The sequence below is a fragment of the Balaenoptera musculus genome, chromosome 12 (genome assembly GCF_009873245.2).
Source record: "Balaenoptera musculus isolate JJ_BM4_2016_0621 chromosome 12, mBalMus1.pri.v3, whole genome shotgun sequence".
Classification (NCBI taxonomy): Eukaryota; Metazoa; Chordata; class Mammalia; order Artiodactyla; family Balaenopteridae; genus Balaenoptera; species Balaenoptera musculus.
Genome location: NC_045796.1, coordinates 36955013 through 36974403, shown reverse-complemented (window position 1 = coordinate 36974403; position 19391 = coordinate 36955013). Strand labels below are relative to the sequence as shown.

The window sequence follows — 19391 nt, the reverse complement described above, 5'->3', positions numbered from 1 at the left end:
TACTGTAGTCTTATAATGATGTTTTAAGGTGAGAATGTCACTAATAAAGACAAAATTCAAAAAGGTCTCCAGAATAATTCCTTAAAGGAATTATCTTTCTCTCTTTGTGTTTAACACAAGTTCTAAGTTTGAGGAAACTACTGAACAAATATAAGTGATAGGATTATTAGTTACTTATATAAATATTCTCACTTCTTTTTTTTTAACACTTTAAAATGGTTTGAAGTGATCTTTCTTCCTCTCATTCTTTTCCTGGTCATTTTACCTTTGTTTCACTGACTTAAAATTCTAGAATTTCATCATCGTTTTCCAGAAGCACCTTCTTAGGCAGCCACCCATCAGTAACTTCACTAACCAGCTTTGGCAAATGCCTTGAGTTAATCAGTGACTCTATAGTCAGACCTAAGCACGTGAAAAAATAACCCCCTTTTTAAGCGAGTGCTCTACTGTCGTGGCTGTGCTTTCTGGTGGAGGAGCGAGCGCCAGCGCTCTGGAGAGTAGCTTGTCGCCTGTTTCCACTGCAGGATAATTAGTCCCTGCCAATGGGTGCTGCACATAGCATTTGGGAGTAAGTATGCAGAAACAGTGATTATTGCAACCTAAATATTTGCAGGGGCCAGATGGAAGGATGGAGGGAGGGAAGCTCAGGGGCCAGTGTTAACTACCTGCTCTGGGAATCAGCTGCTCGGTAACTCACGACCTCCAACCTAATGCTATTATGTGGGAACGTGAGCCTGGTGTTGCTACATTTTCCCATCTTTTTCAAAAGAAATTGAATTATGGATTATGTGTGTCAAATCTCCCCAATTTTACGGTGTTAGCCACTGTTTAAGAAAAAAAAAATGGTGAGCAGTCTAAAAAGCACCCATCTGCTGCTGAATCCAAGCCACAGGCTGCCAACTGAAGGCCTCCAGCATTGATATTAACATAAACTTTTGGGTTTTACTTATTTTTTTAAATATATATTTATTTGGCTGTGCCGGGTCTTAGTTGCAGCACACGGGATCTTTGTTGCTGCATGCAGGATCTTTAGTTGAGGCATGCGGGATCTAGTTCCCTGACCAGGGATCGAACCCGGGCCCTCTGCATTGAGAGTGCAGAGTCTTAACAACTGGGCCACCAGGGAAGTCCCAGTTTTTACTTATTTTTGAGTGATCCTTTTTGTAACTATAACTTTTGTTTTGATAGTGATTCTCAAAAGATTCCTATTATTTTTGGTGAACTAGAACAAAGAAGCTTATTTAGTTGGTGCTTTTTAAATAATGTTTTCCTTTCATAGACACACAAAGAACCTTTAAGAATGGGCATTACATCAGGGCATTACTAACTGTTGATTTCATCTGGAGTTGTGGAATATTGGCTCCAGAAGGGGCCTTACAAGCAAGTAAAATAACCCCTTTCTTTTTTTTTATTTTGGCCACGCCACATGGCATGCGGGATCTTAGTTCCCCAACCAGGGATCGAACATGCGCCCGCTGCAGTGGAAGCACGGAGTCTTCACCACTGGACTGACAGGGAAGTCCCTAAAATGACCCCTTTCATATAAGGACCTTGGGTCAGGCCATTGAGGGTGGGTTTTAAAAGGTGATAGTTTTCTAGTAACGACCTCTGTGGTCAAGAGTGCTTTGCCTTATTGGGTTTCTGTGGCTGTATTCAGAATGGAGGAGCCTGGGAAGGTTTTAGGCCAAAGTGCCTTGAAATATCTTTAATTTACAATCAATACAAGTGAACAGTGGGACTGCATACGTATATAGTTCAGTATTCTCTAGGTCACATTCTTTCTCTCTTCTTCCCTTTCCTTATCTTATTTCCTATTCTCTGTGCCATAATGTACTCTGAAGTATATTTTTAATGAAATAGTTATTAAGTTATTTAGTGGTTCCTGCTTATAGTTTTGAAATCAAGTGGGTGATTTAGGGGTTATATCTTGCTGTGTATTGCCCCAATTTCTTTTCTTACTGGTCAGGTGACCTTTGATAAGACAAGAGTGCCTAACTACTTCTGGGTCATTTTGGTCAAGTTTGTTGGTTTATGTGGTAGCAGGATTTTAGAGAATCACACGGAAGGGACTTTCTAAAAGGTCTGTTCGAAAGTAGAATGAACTTATACGTTTAATGCTCCAGATACCTATATGAGGAGCTAGGTTTTCTTATCTTCATTTTAGAAGCTCAGGGAGATTAAGGACCTTTCTCTAAGCTTCCAGCTGATAACAAGTGGCACCAACTTGGGAGGTCAGGTCTTTAACTTAGAAATGTGTGCTTTTTGTACTTTACCTCACAATTATGTTAAAAAAAAAAAAAAGGGAAAAAAGCAACAGTAAATAAAATCCCACCGTAACTAGTAGTCTTGTTTGATAGCATAGATTACAATCATACCTAAAGCCCATACACCTAATCTATGAATAGTTAGAATAATGTTTTGTTCCAAGCATCAACTCAGATTTGTCATCAGTTTTTATATCCCTCAACCCTACAGCTTTGTCAGTGATGGGCTTTTATGAAATAGTAAAACCAGGACAGAGGGACTGACCATAAAGGAAATGGTGAAGCATATTGGTAGGGGCCACGAGCTGACCTGAGGTTAATACCAGGTCTGCCCCTAACATACTGTGTGGCCTTGGGCAAGTTAGTTAATCTGTGTAAGCATCTGTTTCTTCCACCGTTAAATAGGACCGATAATTACAGTGGCTACCTCCTGAGGTTATCATGAGAAACAAATAAGCTTGTCCATGCACTAAATGAAAGTTAGTTGTTACTGCTGCTGTTGCTTCCTTTGCTGTAATCGGCAGTGCTTTGTTGCCTCTAAGGTAAGCCTGCTGCCTTCTGAGGACCTTTATCACTTACCTTCAAAGAATTTCTTCTTCAGAGATGACAACTTTATCTGCTAAATGGGGATTTGTAACTTGAATATGGTGTCTCCTTTGGGGTGAATCTCTAAAGGAGCCTTGAGGCTTCTGAAGAAATCTGATGAAGCCCAAATTTGTAGTTAGACAGAAAACCTGAACAAAGCTTGAGTGCTGGGTTTTGGTATTACCAGTTGCTGGATGGGTGGGGATTATTTTTGTGCCTGGAGGAGTGTGGATGGCAACCTTCTCCCCATCTCCACTGCCTCGCCTGGGCTCTGGCCTTGATCATCTCATGGCTGGATCACCTTGTCGCCTTCTCCACAGAGCCTTTGTTTCTAGTCGGTCCTGTCTCTTCCTGACCTTCCCTACTTGGCTCCACCGCAATCTTTCTAAAGATCTGGCCAGGCTTCTTCCCTGCTGGAGTCCTGGGTGTTGCCTAGTGGTGCTTCTCAGGCTTTGGTCATTCACTTCCTTTCCAAATATCCCCGTATCTGCGAACCATCTGTACTACTGTTTACTTAATAGTTGTCTTCAAAGGATTTAGATCAAATCATTTTTTTTTTTTTACTTCGGCTTTTCCTGAGCAGTAATATCTGTGAAATCTGAAGTATATAATATGCTAGTTGCATTTCCTCCTAATACTCTTTAGATAAATACGTAACTATGAAAATGGGTTCCTCTGTGTATCCCCTGAAGTCAGTGGAGCTGCCCCTGCTGCACTTCGGTAAACAGTGGCCTCAGGATAAGGTCAAAGCATTTTATCTCATGCCCAGGGCTTTCTCTGACCCAGTGACCCGGCCCCTCTGGCTCTTTTTTTTTTTTTTCCTTTCCTGCCATTCCATTAGCAAAGAGTAAAACTTGCTCTTTCATTCTACCTGTCAGGAATTCTTCCCCTGCCTGATGAGTTTCTATTCAACATGGACATCCCAGCTCAGATGCCCACTGGCTGTGTTGTTGGAACTGTGTTAGGAATTTTTGTTTATTTCTCTCAACCTGCTCGCTCTAGGGCAGGGCCTGGATCACTCTGGGCAGGCACTGCATCTCAGCAGCTTTTCTCTATCACAGAATCCTCTGTCAGAAGCCTCCAGTGACATGATTGCATTGCCCCTCTTTCCCTCTGCCATGTCCAGTTTGACCTCCTTCCGGCATCACCCTGCCCTTAAGATGCCAGGTCTTTTTGCGCATGTCGCCTCCAGTAGAATGCCACTTCTCTTCCTCCAGTAACTGGCTCTTTCTCCTCCTTCAGAACTCAGCTTGGGGGCTTCCCTGGTGGTGCAGTGGTTAAGAATCCACCTGCCAATGCAGGGACATGGGTTCGATCCTTGGGCCAGGAAGATCCCACATGCCGTGGAGCAACTAACCCCATGTGCCACAACTACTGAGCCTGTGCTCTAGAGCCCAAGAGCCACAAGTACTGAGCCCGCATGCCACAACTACTGAAGCCCACGTGCCTAGAGCCCACACACCGCAACAAAGAGTAGCCCCCGCTCAGCGCAACTAGAGAAAGCCCCCGCGCAGCAACAAAGACCCAACGCAGCCAAAAAACAAACAAACAAACAAACAAACTCAGCTTGCCCTTGGCCCCTGGGAAGCCGTCCCTGACCCCAGTGTGAAATGATTCTCCACTGGGCTTACCTTTGTCATCACTCTTCTTAAAATAATAATAATAATAAAAATTATTATATATTATAATAATAATTATATTATGTATATAATAATAATAATAATTAGAATGGATGTTGGAGCAGAGATACAAGAGCATATGGCTGGAGCAAAGAGCACATTTGGGAGATTGGCCTAAGGAGTTTGAAATTATCCTAAAACCTACAGGGAGATGTTGGAAGGATTTTACACAGCTGGGTAAAGTGATCAGATTTGCATTTTATCAGCTCACTTCTACTTCCCTGCCACTTTCTCTTGGCTTCCTTCCAGGACCACTTCTACTGCTTCTTCCTTAAGTACTAGCTTTTTCCAGGACCCAGTACCTGACCTGTGAGTTCCATGCTCACACATGTTACTGCATTTATTGCTTCATGACCACGTAGTAGCTAGCATGGTGGTATTACTGGTAATCGTGTTGGCTTGGCCAGAGGCTGTAGATAGTGTCCTGAGGTAACTGAAGCCAGAAGCTCAGTGACTCATGGAGACCACAGGGTGAGTCACTGAGTTTCAAAAAAGCCATCAACAGGTTTTCAGAGATCAAGAGAAATGATAACTGAGATACTGTTGAGAACTCACAATAGGTCGAGTTTGAGGAAATCAGCTTCACTAAAGTAGTGAAGGAGGGAAGAAGATTTAAAAACCCTGCCTCCTTCCAGACAGTATCTGAGGCAGGTTTAAGAAAGGGCATATACTAAAAGGTTAATAAAATCAGGAATGAAAAGGAGTTGGAAAAAAATGCATAACCCAGATGTTAACAGTACAATCTGAAGGGAAGATGAGGTATAGGAAGGAGGCTTTAGGGAGAAACAAAATCTTGAGGCTTATTTTTTAAGGAAGTGCAAGTAAGTTTGTGGATTAAGGTGAAGGAGATAAAGGGATGGAGGAGTGGGGTGGGAATAATGGAGGGAATCCACTAAGGAGCGGGGCTGTTGAAAGTTCAGAGAGGAGGGTTAGAACGGGAGAGTAGTTCCTTCTTCTGAAGAGAAAGGTCATTAAGAGGTGAGCAGAGGGGAGTGCATTACTAGAATGGTACAACGGAGAGTCCTCCGTTCAGGGAGGGTGGGTGGGTAGGAGAGCGGGGGTGAGAGCTTGAGAAAGTAGAGGCCTGGAATAGCTGCTGTGCGAAGCAGTGAAGGAAGAGTGCTAGAGGGGAGTAGAGAATCCCACGAGGGAGGGTTTCTCCTGGCCAGCGTTAGGTGCCCTTGACTTGTAGTGGATCCATTAAGCGCCAATAAGCAAACTCAGCAACATGCATCATCCCAAGAGAGCAGTGAGAAAGATGATGTTTGTTTCTGTGGGCAGGCATTTGGAAGGGCAAGTGCAATGGAAGGATCAAAGCTGTGTGCCTCTAGGGGGCGGCGGTGCAGGTGAGGTGGAAAGACTGGCCTGGAGGTGTGTGAATCCAGGAGGGGCTAACGCTGGGGAAAGAGGAGGGCTGAGGGTCAAGGTGAGAGTGGAACTGGTATAGTCAGGAGGAGGGAGTGGGCGAGGTGAACCCAGACGGACTAGGAGCGGAATTTTCAGAACTTTACGCCTGTTTCCAGAGGGCAGGGTTCAGTTCTGGGAACTAACCACCAGGAAAATCCAGTTAAGTTAGCCAAAAAGAGCCATTCCCAGAATTAGGTTAGATAAACTTAAATAAACTTAGTGCCACTCTAATCTAGAAGGAGAAAAGATGAAGTCACATCCTCTTCTCTTTGGTCTCCAGGGGCCTAAGAATTAAGCAATAAGATTGGCTCCAAGTGAACTTTAATTTTCTCTTGTGGAACAGGCCATTTGAATTGTCCACTCCCGCTTTTCCCCCAGAGGCATAGCGTGAGGGCCCTCGCTACATGAGAGAATGAGGAGATTTTATGTGGGAGGCTGTAGTTGAGGGAAACTGGGGTGTGCCAGTGCCCTGGATGTCTGAGAGGAGAGACACGAGCACTTCCCATCAGGTTGCCCCATAGCAGAACATACTTCGGAGGTTTGCCATGTCACCTGAGGCTTCTCGAGGCTGGGGCGACTTCGTTGGCTGCGGAGATAAAGCCCACCACCTGAGGGAGGTGGGAGGTGGTCCAGGGCTGCTGCCCTGCCTGTTGCAGCCAGTGGAGAACCATTGCCAGGAGCGTGGCTGAGGCGAGGCGGCGGCCCCGCGATGTTCCCCAAGCGTGGAGCGCAGTGCTGGCGGTGATGGGCGCCTGTGCGTGCAACGTGGACGAGCGGGAATGGGGGGTGGGCCGCACGTGACCTAAGGGCCACTCAGGGCCTCTCACACTTACTTGAGCTTCGTTAATAAAACCCAAAGCCAAGGAAGTAGTTGACCTATAGTATGAGACCTCTGTCTGTGGACAGGTACAAAAATGTACCACCCCCCTTAGGGTTCAGCATTCACAAAAGAAGAGGCAGTCAGCTTAGACTGGCTGGAACATTTCCAGAGATGGGCTGTTTGGGCACATTAATCTTCTGAGCCTCAGTTTCCTTATCTTTAAACTGGGCATAGTAACACTTGCCTCTTAGAGCTGTTGTGCAATGTGAAGTCCTCAAGGCAGGGAATCACGTCTTTTCTTTTCAGGTAGCTGACATATTTCATCAGCATTGCTTAAAACAGAAGGTTGCTTCTCTGTTTAACATTAAAATTGTTATGACTTTGACCCTCTTTTCTGTGGTATTTTGAGAATGCCTTTTCCCTCCTTTCTAGATATTTCCTTTTGTGGTAAGTTCAACAAGCCCAGTGCTGGCCCTGGCTGCTCTTGACCTTGCTGCAAAATAGGCCACTCACTCTGGCAACAGACGATCCCAGAGGCCTGATTCACCACTCACTGGAAATCCAGCAGTCCCAAGAGAAGAGATTTGGAATAATCCTCTCTTACTTGGTCATCCCAGATTCTTGCCCCGGGTTGACATATTTCTTCTAGAGAGAAAGGCACAGGGCAGGCAAGAATACTTTGTGCCAAAACTCACCTTCCCCCAGCCCCTCACTTGTTACAGCTCCTGGGAACTCACACATATGTGTATGACACATGTAGCCATCTCCTTCCATAGTATGCCCACTGTTTTCCCAGCAGCACACCATGCCCACATTCACCTGCTCCTAAGATAACCAAGGAACCATGTGGATCCCGGGTCATGAGTCTAGACCAGGCCATTCCCCCCACCCCCTTGAATAGTTTCTCGTCAAGAAGGATGGGGTGGAAGAAGGGGTATTATCCTTTCCCAAGGTCTTACCTCTATTAGGACCACGTTAATTCATCAGAGATGCTCTGATAATCCTGAACTTTGAAAGAGAGGTATTAGGCACACAATTCCTCCTTCTTAGGACATCCTCCTTCTTATACAGATCTTCTCTCTCACCCACCTTCCATCCCATCCACCCGCCCAGTGGGTTGGAGGAACGAGTTGTCTTCCTCAAGCAGGGAATGTTCAATTATAACTTCCTCCAGAATAATAAGCCCTACTCACCTTGCATCTACACAATAAAAAGGATTGCTCAGATGGTTTCCCCAAGCAACTTAATGTCTTTGTCACCAAAAAGGGAAGTGACTGGCAATTGCTAAGATCGGATCTCACCTTAAAATCTGTATTGACCTGCAGTTTTCACAATTGATATTTTCTTATAATATCTAAGAAGAAATGAAATCTTAACTTCAAATCTGTGCCTCATCCCTCATTCCCTTGCAGTCTTACACAGGGGTATATGTCAGCATGAGCTTTCAGCATTTCTTGGGATGCTTTTTCAGTGTTTATGCTTGTACAATGACTTCTCCTTTGAGAGTAAAATGTTAGGGGATAAACGAGCAGTGCTTCATGGAAAGTAGGTTCAAAAAGTGATAAAAATGTGTCTTGTGTCATAACCAGGAAGTTAAGTGGGAAACAATTCAGAAATCAGTGTGGGATAAGGGGAGGACTTTGTAGTGTGGTTCAAAGAACCCTGATTGCCACCTCAGGAGATCTAGTCCTGGCTGTGATGCTGATAGTAGACTTCAGAGCCCCCATCTAAGGGGGCTTACATCTAAGGAGAGTTAGTTGGATTAAATGATATCCTATATCTCCACCAACCCTAATATTCCAGAAGGTAGTTCCTCAAGGTCAGGGTCACTGGCACATAGTGGGTACACAGGGAGTATTATTGAAGGAAGCGATGCACTGCAGCCAGGGACAACCAGGAACACACCCGAAATTGAATGTGTTGGGTTGACTTGTTGCAACGAGGGAGAATGCACTGCATGGGACCGAGGGCCATCTCAGTAAGAGGGTGCTTGAAAGGGGTCACAGGATGTAGGTTTATGTTAGGTGATTCGAGGGATAACTTAAAAAAGTGGCACTTTGCTCTAGATTGGAAGCTGTCAGGAAGCAAAAGTCATTCTGTGATTGAATATATTATAAATCCTATGTAGAAGGAGGAAAAACTAGAGAGGCTAGTGCCAGAATTGGTAAAGAAGCACAGTCATTTATATTAGCCAGATTAGAGAGATGTTTGGTCATTTTTGTGGTTGGACAATGTTTGTGTTTAGATATCAGACCCCAGTGGTCTCGTTTCTGTCATGATTCATCATGGTGATAGAGTGGCTTTGCCGGACGTTGATGTTTTGTGAAGTTGTTAATGTTCAACGGGAGAATACCAGGGCCTAGCTGTGAGTGCCAGGCCAGTTTCTCCCAACACTGGGGCCTGGCCGATAGGAGCAGGCTAGCTCCCACGTATCAGGGACTGCTTTCCTCTTTCTCACAAATAAGCTAGCCAACAAATATTTAGGAAGCCATTTTATTTGATGTGGATAAGCATGTAATAAATGTGTCCTTTTCCAAAAGTTAAAGTGAAGCATATTGGTTCTCAACTTTTTTCTAAAATACAGTTAGGATGGACTAAATTTTAGGTGTTAGAAAACTAAAAGAGTTAGAATTATATATATATATATATTTTTTTTAATTTATTTATTTTATTTATTTATTTTTGGCTGTGTTGGGTCCTCGTTGCTGCACGTGGGCTTTCTCTAGTTGCGGCAAGTGGGGGCTACTCTTTTTTGCGGTGTGTGTGCTTCTCATTGCGGTGGCTTCTCTTGTTGCAGAGCGTGGGCTCTAGGCGCGCGGGCTTCGTTGCTCTGCAGCACGTGGGATCTTCCCGGACCAGGGCTCGAACCTGTGTCCTCTGCATTGGCAGGCGGATTCTTAACCACTGCGCCACCAGGGAAGCACTAGAATTATATATTTATCAAACCTTTCTGGAGTCATGATTTTTTCTAAGTTAACTTTTAATAGGAAATGTCATACTACATGTTAATAATAGTTCAGAGATTCAAAAGAGTATACATATTGCTGGTAGGAGGGCAAAAAATGATTCCATCCCTAAAAACGGCAACATGGTATTATATATAGAAAGCATAAATGAATTGCTCCTTTGATAACACAGTCCCACTTCTGGGAATATGTCCTACAGCTCTACCTGTACACGTGCAAAAATGACATACCATACCAAGTTACTCATCATAGCATTGTTTATAAAAGCACAGTCTTGGAAACAACCCAAGTGTCCAGCTGGAGAGGATGGTTACATAAACTATGATAAATCCACACAGTAAAGTACTGTGTAGCTATGAAAGAATGAGGAAGCCATCTCTATACTGTTGTGGAAGGATATCCAGGCTATAGTGTTTAGTGAAAAAAGCTAGATAGAGAATAGTACTATCTTTTGTAGAAATGAAAGACAAAGAGAATCTATATTCATATTTATTTCTATCTACAAAAATAATACTACAAGAACACACAAGGAAATAATAAAGTGGTCAACTATAGGGGAAAAAGGTGGACCCAGAATGTGACGGACAGGGATATGAGTGAGATGGAAACTTCTCATTATTTGCCTTTTGAAATATAATTTTAATTCTCAAATTATAAAATGTACTACCTAGTCCAAAAATTTAAATAATTTATGGAAAGATATCTATATATCTATATCTATATATATATATATATATAAAATGTAATATGTCTTTCTTCTACCTCATTCCATTCCCCAGAGATAACCATTTTGATCAGTTTCTTATACAGCTTTTCAGAGTAGTCCATTGTATTAGTCAAGGATCTCAAGAGAAATGGAACCGAGAGGATGTGTGTGTGTGTGTGTGTATAAAATATATGAAAACTGGTAATTCTATATTATGGAAGAAAAGGCATAATTAATATAAAAAGGAAAAAACAGCTTAGAAATACATTTGATAGTGGTTAATTTACATTATATAAAGGCCCCCACATATTGAAAAGAAAAACATTGACTCCACAATCACAAGGAGCCAATTCATGAAAGCAGCCCGGAAGAAAACTTTTAAAAAATGTTCAACCCACTACCACTCAAAGAAATGCAAAGTGAGTCAGGTAAAACTTAAAATATATATTAAATTCATTTAGAAAAAGAAGGATAAGCAGGATTGTTAGGAGACTTAGATGCAAACTGCAATGCTCGTGTCAGAGTAAACTAGTCAGCCTTTCAAGAGCAGTTTGGCAGGATGAATCACAAGTTATAAAATCATGCCCTTTGGCCTAATAATCCCTTTTCTGGGAACTAATCTTGAGGAAATAATTCAAAAGGTGGCAAAAGGCATAGATCATGAGGATGTTCATCGTAACGTTGTTTGTATAATCAAAGAAATGGAAAAAACCTAAATATCCCAAAGGCATAGGAATTTGGGTAATTATGGTTTATTACTTTCATGAAATGTAGGCATTAAAAGTCAGTACAAGGGGCTTCCCTGGTGGCACAGTGGTTAAGAATCCGCCTGCCAATGCAGGGGGCACGGGTTTGAGCCCTGGTCCTGGAAGATCCCACATGCCGTGGAGCAACTAAGCTCGTGCGCCACAACTACTGAGCCTGCACTCTAGAGCCTGCGTGCCACAACTACTGAAACCCGTACTCCTGGAGTCCATGCTCCGCAACAAAAGCCACTGCAGTGAGATGCCCGCGCACCGCAACGAAGAGTAGCCCATGCTTGCCGCAACTAGAGAAAGCCTGCGCGCAGCAACCAAGACCCAACTCAGCCATAAATAAATAAATAAATAAATAAATAAATAAATTTTTTTAGAAGTCAGTACAAGGGCTAGCAACATGGCAAATATGCATTATTTTATGTTACATATAACAAACAATTATGTCTTAGCCCTGATAACAATGGAAAGAAAACTGGGTACATGTGCTCAAGAACAGATAGGACTGTAGAAACCTAAAGACAGTTTGACCGATGGGAATATTAGAATTATAGTGACATTTCTTTTTTGTTTTAATTAATATTTGTCTTAGTTTGTTCAGGTTGCTATAACAGAATACCATAGACCGGGTGGCTTATAAAGAAGAGGTTTATTCTTGACAGTTCTAGAGGCTGGGAAGTCCAGGATCAAGGTGCTGGCAGATTCGGTGTCTTGTGAGGGCTCACTCTGGTTCATAGACGGCTGTCTTTTCACTGTGTTCTCACATGGCACAGGGGGCTAGCCAGCTCTGTGGGGTCTCTTTTAGTCCCAATCATGCCTCATAACCTAAGCACCTCTGAAAGGTCCTACATCCAAATACCATCACACTGGGGATTAGATTTCAACATGCAAATTTTAGGGGCACACAAACATTCAATCTATAGCAATTGTGTTATAATATTTTTACAATTATAACTTTTAAAAACTTAGCAGTAAGTTAACATTGTCCCAAACAGTAGCCTCAAATTGAAATTACCAGTTTGTAATTAGAAAAGACTTTAAGAATCATTTGATCCTATCTATCTTCCACTCCCCCACGGTGATGGTTGCAGGTGTAGAATCTAAGGTCAGAGAGCTTTTGACTGTTCTACATGGGCAGGGGGTGGGGGGATATTGTAGGTGCTGGGACCAAAAGCCCCACCCTCTGCTCAGGAACTAGCCACCTCTCTATTGATCAAGTCTGGAAAGATGCTTCAGATGTTAAATATGTATAAGAGAACAGAGCTATTGGAAGCAAACTGCATTCCGATATCAATAAAATTGTCTCTTTCTAATGTTAAAATAACAGCTAATACTATCCCTGATATTTTCTAGTTATTAAAGATATTTTATTAAAATTATGATATAATAATGCTTCAATCTACATAAGACCCATTGGAATATTGCTTATCTTTGTTCCCATCTAAAGCTTCAGATTAATTTTTTTCCCATGAATACAGGTGTCCAATAAATGAACACCCAATGAGGAAAAAACATTTGGTGTAAATATTTCATTGTTTTTTACATTTATGTCCCATTTCTTGATCTTTCCCTCAGATTCAAAGACATTTTTTCAGTGTCTGTGGACTTTAGCTTCCATTTATTGACTTATTTTCAAAGTTTGGAATGCATTAGCAGAGATTATCTTCAACATGGGAGATTTCCCAATTAGCAAAATGGATTTGCCAAGCAGGAAAAAGATAGCTGTACATGCCCAAGTTCCTACTGGTGCCTGCCAGGAAAGTAGATTTGGTGTTAACCCCTGTGATGAACATGTTTTTCAGGGTGGATCACTTGTACACATTCTTTGTTCAGTGGTCTCCTGACGTCTATGGGAAAGATGCCAAAGAGCAAGGCTTTGTGGTGGTGGAAAAAGAAGAACTGAATATGATTGACAACTTCTTCAGTGAGCCGACCACCAAGAGCTGGGAGGTGAGACTCAAGAGAGGGCTAGACTGTCCCTTAAAGTCCAGTCCACAAACAAAATGTTCTTGTGTCCAAATTCCAATAACTTCTTGGCTGGCAAGAAGTCAGATTTCCTGTGTCTCTTTGAAATCACATGGGGAAAAAACCTTATTCCTCTGTTTGAAGCTAGTTATGTGTGTCAGAAAGACCTCATCTCCACCCCTACAACCCAGTAATTTCACTTCTCTTTTTTGAAACTGCTGCAGGGTCTCCATTACGTACAGGATGAAAGTCAAGCTTCTTAATTTGGCCTAAAAAACTGTTCATAATTTTTTTGAGCACTTACCACACCCTTCTCATGTTAGGGGCACGGTGGATGAGATAAGTAGAATTTAGCATCAAGGAGTATAGATAATCATTACAATATAGTGAGATAATTACCATTGTAGGTGAAGTGCCACGTGCTATGGGAGCATGTACCCAGGCACCTGAATGGAGCTAGGGGATCAGGGAAAGCGACCCAGAAGGAGTAATCTGAGCTGAGATCAGAAGTGGGAGGACAGGCAATTGGGGTGAAAGTGGGACATGGAACATGGAACATGTTCTGGCCAGAGAGAGACGTCTGTGTAGAGGAATGACCCAGGGGAGAAACAGAGAGTGTGGGGCTTTTGACGAACTAGTAAGAGTTCAGTGTAGCTGGATCGTAGAGTGCAAAGCTGAGGGAGTGGCAAGAAACAGAGCTGGAGATAATGAAATGGCAGATCACGAAGGACCTATGAACTGTCATAGGTTTGGTTTGGTTATTTTCCTAAGGGCAGTAGGAAGGCAGCAGTTTGAGCTGTCTTCAAACAGCTTCAACCAGTAGGAGCTGTTTGGAGCCTGGAGAAATAAATACAGATACGCATTTTGGAGAGCTTGCTCTTGCTGGCAGATGTTCATGGAGTTGGACAACCCTTGAGGCTTGAAGACCCATTAGGAGTCTCTTGCAGTAATCAGTGTTGAGAGATAACAGTTGCTGAAAGAGTGGCAGTGCAGATAGAGGAAATTGAGTGCTTTTGAAAGATAGTTAGAAGGAGGAAAACAGGGTTTTAAGAGTAATTAATTACATGTGGAAAGTAAGGAAGATGTCAAGGTTGATCTCTTGGTTTTTAGAATGGGAACTGGAGGGATCGAGGTACCTGCCCTTCACTGCGACAAGGAGCATAGCAAGAGGATTAGATTCAGCAGAAAATGCTCTGTGTTCTGGTTTTAATCTAAATTTGAGGCGTCTGTGGAATGTCCAAGAGGCAACTGAGAATAAAACTTAGGAAAAAATCTGAAGATATACTTTCGGAAGTGATTAGCAAAGTTGAAGTTGTGAGTGTAGGTGAGGTCAGCCTAGGAGAGTGTGTCCATTGGCAAGGGAGCAGGGCTCAGGAGAGAACCCTTCAGGATGCCAGCACTAAGGGGCCAAAGATAGTCGAGCCCACAAAGGTGACTGAGAAGGAACAGCCAGGGGAGGGCATGGAAGACAAGAAAAGTCATGTCTTAGAAGCCAAGGGAAGAGAATGTTTCAAGAGGGGAGTAGTGGTCAAAAATGTCTAATGCTGCAGAGGAGTCAAAAGGTAAGAACTAAGCTATGTCTTTTGGATTTAAAACCAAGGAGGTAATAGTTGGTGACTTTGACAAAAAGCAGTTTCATTAAAGTGGTAGCTTCAAAATGTAGCTACCAATGTTCAGTGAATGAATTGGGGGTGAGTAAGTGGAGCTGGTAAAGGTGGGCAAACAACTCGAATTTGGTTTTGGAGAATAAAAATGAGATGAAAGGCTGGAAGAAGAGGTGAGGGTGGGGAGGTTTTCCCTCTCGTGAGGGAGACTGTAACCTTTTGGATGAGGTCAGCGGGAACGGTGGAACAGAAGGTACAGGAGATAAGGGAATAGGAGAGGGAATAAGCGGGAGGCTGCATCCCCGAGAATTGGCCGGGAATGTGGGGGTAGGGATAGAATTGGTCTTAGGTGGTCGGGCAGCAGAAAAGAATAGGATGTGTGCATATAGAATGTAGACTCAGTGGTGGTAAATTGTGGCATTGCTCATTTGATTATTTCTTTGCAGCAGAAGGAGGGAGCATCTCCTAGAAGTGAAGGAGGGAAGACTTAGAGGAATACGGAGAAGGTCTGAAGTAGCAGCTATAGAGACTAGGAAAAATACCAACTGAAGAACTGCAGTAGGATGGCTGTCTGGTATTGAAAGCCCTGGTGGGGTCTGGCACCAGGCTGCAGTGAGGGCGGGTTTTCTCCAGCAATACTCCCAGTCTGGGTTTAGATTCATCAAGTGGGCAGTCAGATCTTCCCAGGCTGGAACTCTGTCAGACTGGGATGATTAAGGGTGATGAGGCCTGCCCCTTGGGTCTAGCTCCTTCTGGAATGCCAGGTCCTTTCATATGTGTGTTTGCCCTCACTCGTCCCTTTCTCATTCACTCCCTCCCAGCCCGAATGTGTACATGCACACACACAGCTTTCCATGTCAGACTCCTGTCATCCTTCAAGGTCCAGCTCATTTGTCACTTCTTTGATGCTTTCAGCCAGAGTTACTCCTCCTGTCCTTCCACAGCCCGTAGCTCATAGCTCTGTAGTGTATCGCTCAGCACTTTACTTGTTTGCATGTTTGTCTTCCCACAGTTCATAAGCTTCTTGTTTGAAACCATTGATTAAAAATATTTAAGCCTATTAGGCTCTCCCTCCCTTGGCTCTTCATATCAACTCTGTTTTTTTCTGTCTCTGGCCAGTCTTTCTGAGTATACTTTGCTTGTCCCTTTTCTCATGGTGTTCCCTAGTTTATCCTTGGCTCTCTTTTCTTCTCGTCTATTACATCTTCCTTGGACGAGCTCATCGGCTTTCGAGGTTTCTGCTGCTGACTCCCACCTCTGTCTCCTCCACACACCTTTCTTCCAGGCTGCTGTTCTAGAGCACATAGACGCCCCACAGGCATGACTGGGTCTCCACGAGGCAGAGATGGTGTGACACTGGCATTCTGGCCAAGGCGTCAAAGAATATCAATTCCCGTCCTCCTCGCCTAACCATCTGTGCCCAAGAGGCCCCCACCCCCATGAGATATGCGCACAGAGGAAGCATAGCTAGGAAATGTGTATTTTCTTAGTGAGGCTATGGTCTCTTGCCCAATATGGAGGGCCAGAGAGAAGGTTTAAATTTCACTGGGGATTTAATCCTTTCCCGACTAGGCCTGAATATCTTGAACTGAAGCAGCCCTCTTTTAGGCCTATTCTGCATCTTTCCACTAATCCCAACCTTGAATCTCAGCTCTTGACAACTCCTGTGGGAGAAAAGGCCACACCTACCAGCACCAGAGGAAAAGGAGCTAAAGGGGCATGCAGAGAGAGAAAGGTCTCCTTCCGGATCTAGGGTAGAGTGGGCTTGAGTGAGCCACTCAGGCTGAGCCACTGAGGAGAATGAGAGGGCAAATCCCTTTAGAAGGTGTCTCTAGACCTGTAGTGGAAGAGGAAGAAAAGAAGAAGGGATGGAGAAGGAGGAAGAAATGGGTTGGCTTGTTGCAAGCTCCTAGTGTACTTGTTAACACTTGGGACATGGAAAGAAAAGATAACTGGAGAGAGAGGTGACTGGACTGTTATCCCTATTTCTTGCCACATGGAAGAGAAAGTCCAAAAGTACAATGAGGAGAAGAATGCTGTCCAAGCTCCCTCCCATGCAGGAGCAAATTCTGCTTACTAGCATTACCTTAAGGCCAGGCCACTGTGATAGAATTGCTTCTCTGTGGGTGGGGAAGAGGAACCTTCACTTCCCTGACAGGTGTCTGATCCTCAGCATGTCCAAAACGTCTCTTCATCTTTCCCCAAAACTTGCTTCTTCTCATGTATTCCCATCTTAATTAGTGGTGCCCCAAGCCAGAAGCCTAGATATCAACCCAGATTCTTCTCTTTCATCATCATATGTAGTCAGTCATCTCTAGTTAGAATTTGTTGATTCTGATCTTCCGTAGGGTGGGGACCACTGCCCTAGTCAGCTGTCTGCACCCTTCACTTAAACTCTAGGGCACCTCCAGTCAACCCAGCCACTAGTCCATCCTCCACACCCAAGCTCTTTAAATAAGCTTTACTTCCTAATTTTATAAAAGTAACACCTGCTTTTATTATAGGAAATTTGGAAACTACAGAAAAGCACAATGCAGAACATTTAGAAAATAATATCTAACCACACTTATCAGTTTTGTACATTTTTTTGACTCTTTTTTTCCTATTTTAGGGTGTTTTCTAGGGGGTAAGGGTGGGGAGAGTATTTTTGCAAAATGGGATAATGTTCTATGTATAGTTTGGTATCTGACTTTTCTCACCTGACATCTTGTGAGAATTGTATCATATTAAAGATTTTGAAGCCTCATTTTAATGGTTACATAATATTTTAAACCTCAATCAGAATTTATTTAACAATTCCCCACTTTTAGGAATCGTGTTGGTTCAAGTTTTTCACAAGGATGAGATGATCTGTAACTCTGACTATTCCCCTAATTTCCTGGAAGTGATATTACTTAGTATAATGGTATTGATTTTTTTTAAGGCTCCTAATCTTTTATATAATGACAATTTTCCAGAAATGTGAGGAATACCCTTCTTCTCATTGTGCTTCTGGCAACAGAAAGTACTATTTCTATTATCCCTTTCTTAAAACTTTTGCTAATTTGAAAAGCTGATAAATGATATATTGGAATTGTTTGTGCCACATGCCTGGCAAAGCACCTGGCACTTGCCATCATATAGAAAGCACTCAGTAAATGTTAGCTGTCATGAAGTGTCAGGCGCTGAAAAGAATGCTGTCTCACTGGCACAAAATCCAAGTGATTCTGCCCTAGATTGTGTCCAGGCTCTTGCATTGAGAATAAGTTCTGGCTGACCTGAGACTGGTCACCAGTTATCTCCCAGAGCCTCATTAGAACTGACCCCCGGGATGAGCTGTGTAGTGGCGCCCGATCTCCCAGGGGTACCGGAGACCAAGAGGCCATTTTCGATCTGGAAAACTCACAGAAAGATCCCTGAAAATTGATCCAGTGGTAATCTACATTTCTTTCCAACCCGCTGATATCTGATCTGGGCAGTAGAGGAGGACTCATCATGCTTATTAGTCATTAAGATTAATATTTTGAAAGGTTAAAAGGTAAATATTACTTTGCCAGCTCTTTAGAAAAACTGAATCTAAACTAACATTTTTCTCAGCCTCATATAAACCGGATGTTCTTTCAGTTCTTTGAAGTTTCTCATACCTAACAAACATGACGGTATTGAAGTGAAACACCATTGTTCTAAGCGTAATGAACCTACCTCTGGTAAAGGCTCCTTTTCATCTTTCCTTTGAGATTCAAACTGATGTCAGGGAACACACATAAACTTTTAAAATGAAGGTTTCGCTTTAGGATGCAGAAAAAAAAATCTGAAAAGGCAGGGCTAGAAAAGCTAGCTCAGCCAGCTGGAGGACAATTGGGAAGAAAAGTACAAGACGGAGAAGAAGAAAAAAAAAACACAAAACACTGAGGTTTTGTTGTGCTGTTAGGAAACCACCGTTTCAAAGGTGAAAGTGTCTTCTTACAGCCTCACAGCTATGCCTAACAGGAAGTGTGTGTTTGCTCTAAATCCTAATTTGGGTGTGTTCCTGTAGAAATATTGAACTCTCTCCTAAGGGAAACAGAAACTCAATCATGCAGGAAACTAGATACTGCATAAACAGTTGTAGCTCAGTGTGGCTGTAAGTAACAGTGGTGTGGAGGCAGATAAGAGAAAAAACCTGCACCTCTTTAGAGAGCAAGCAGGCAGTTCCCACTACTTCACCATGAGAAGATTGCCCCTGGACATTCAGATTTTCTATTGTGCCAGACCGGACCAAGAGCCTTTTGTGAAGGTATGTTGGAGTCCTGAGGGCTAATCATGTGCCCGTGAATCCTCCAAGCTCTGCCGCTCAGATGCTTTGAAATGCTTTCTAATTAGAAAGGATCGTGCTGATATTTCAGCCAGAGCAGGTATTTTATTCACTTTGGAGAGAGAGATGGTGTGGTTTGCCCTTTCCCTTTGGAGTCAAAACTCCATACTGATTTTTTCATTCCACAGCTCCATTTTGTACCTGTGTTAAATGTAGAGTTCCCCCAAAATATGTGCTTTATTTAATACATTTAAAATGCTGGATTTGTGATTCTTCAACAGTGTTTTCTTTAAGTAAATGCCCCTTGAGAAGATGGTAAAATTTAAGGGCTACTTTCCTTACCTGTAAATCCGGCTCAGATGACAGC

At 43.0% G+C, this 19391-nt stretch overlaps 1 protein-coding gene across 6 annotated transcripts in view; it reads left to right on the top strand.

Moving 5' to 3' along the window:
• The window catches only part of NCOA7 (nuclear receptor coactivator 7), a 152826-nt gene that overhangs the window by 123092 nt on the left and 10343 nt on the right, over positions 1-19391 (top strand). For 5 of the 6 annotated variants that reach the window (XM_036871527.1, XM_036871526.1, XM_036871525.1 and 2 more), the window contains one exon: positions 12985-13132. In XM_036871527.1, the coding sequence (XP_036727422.1) occupies positions 12985-13132 (148 nt within the window). Of the gene's footprint in view, positions 1-12984; positions 13133-17723; positions 19007-19391 lie in introns of those variants that run through there. The other variant, XM_036871530.1, reaches the window with a different exon arrangement.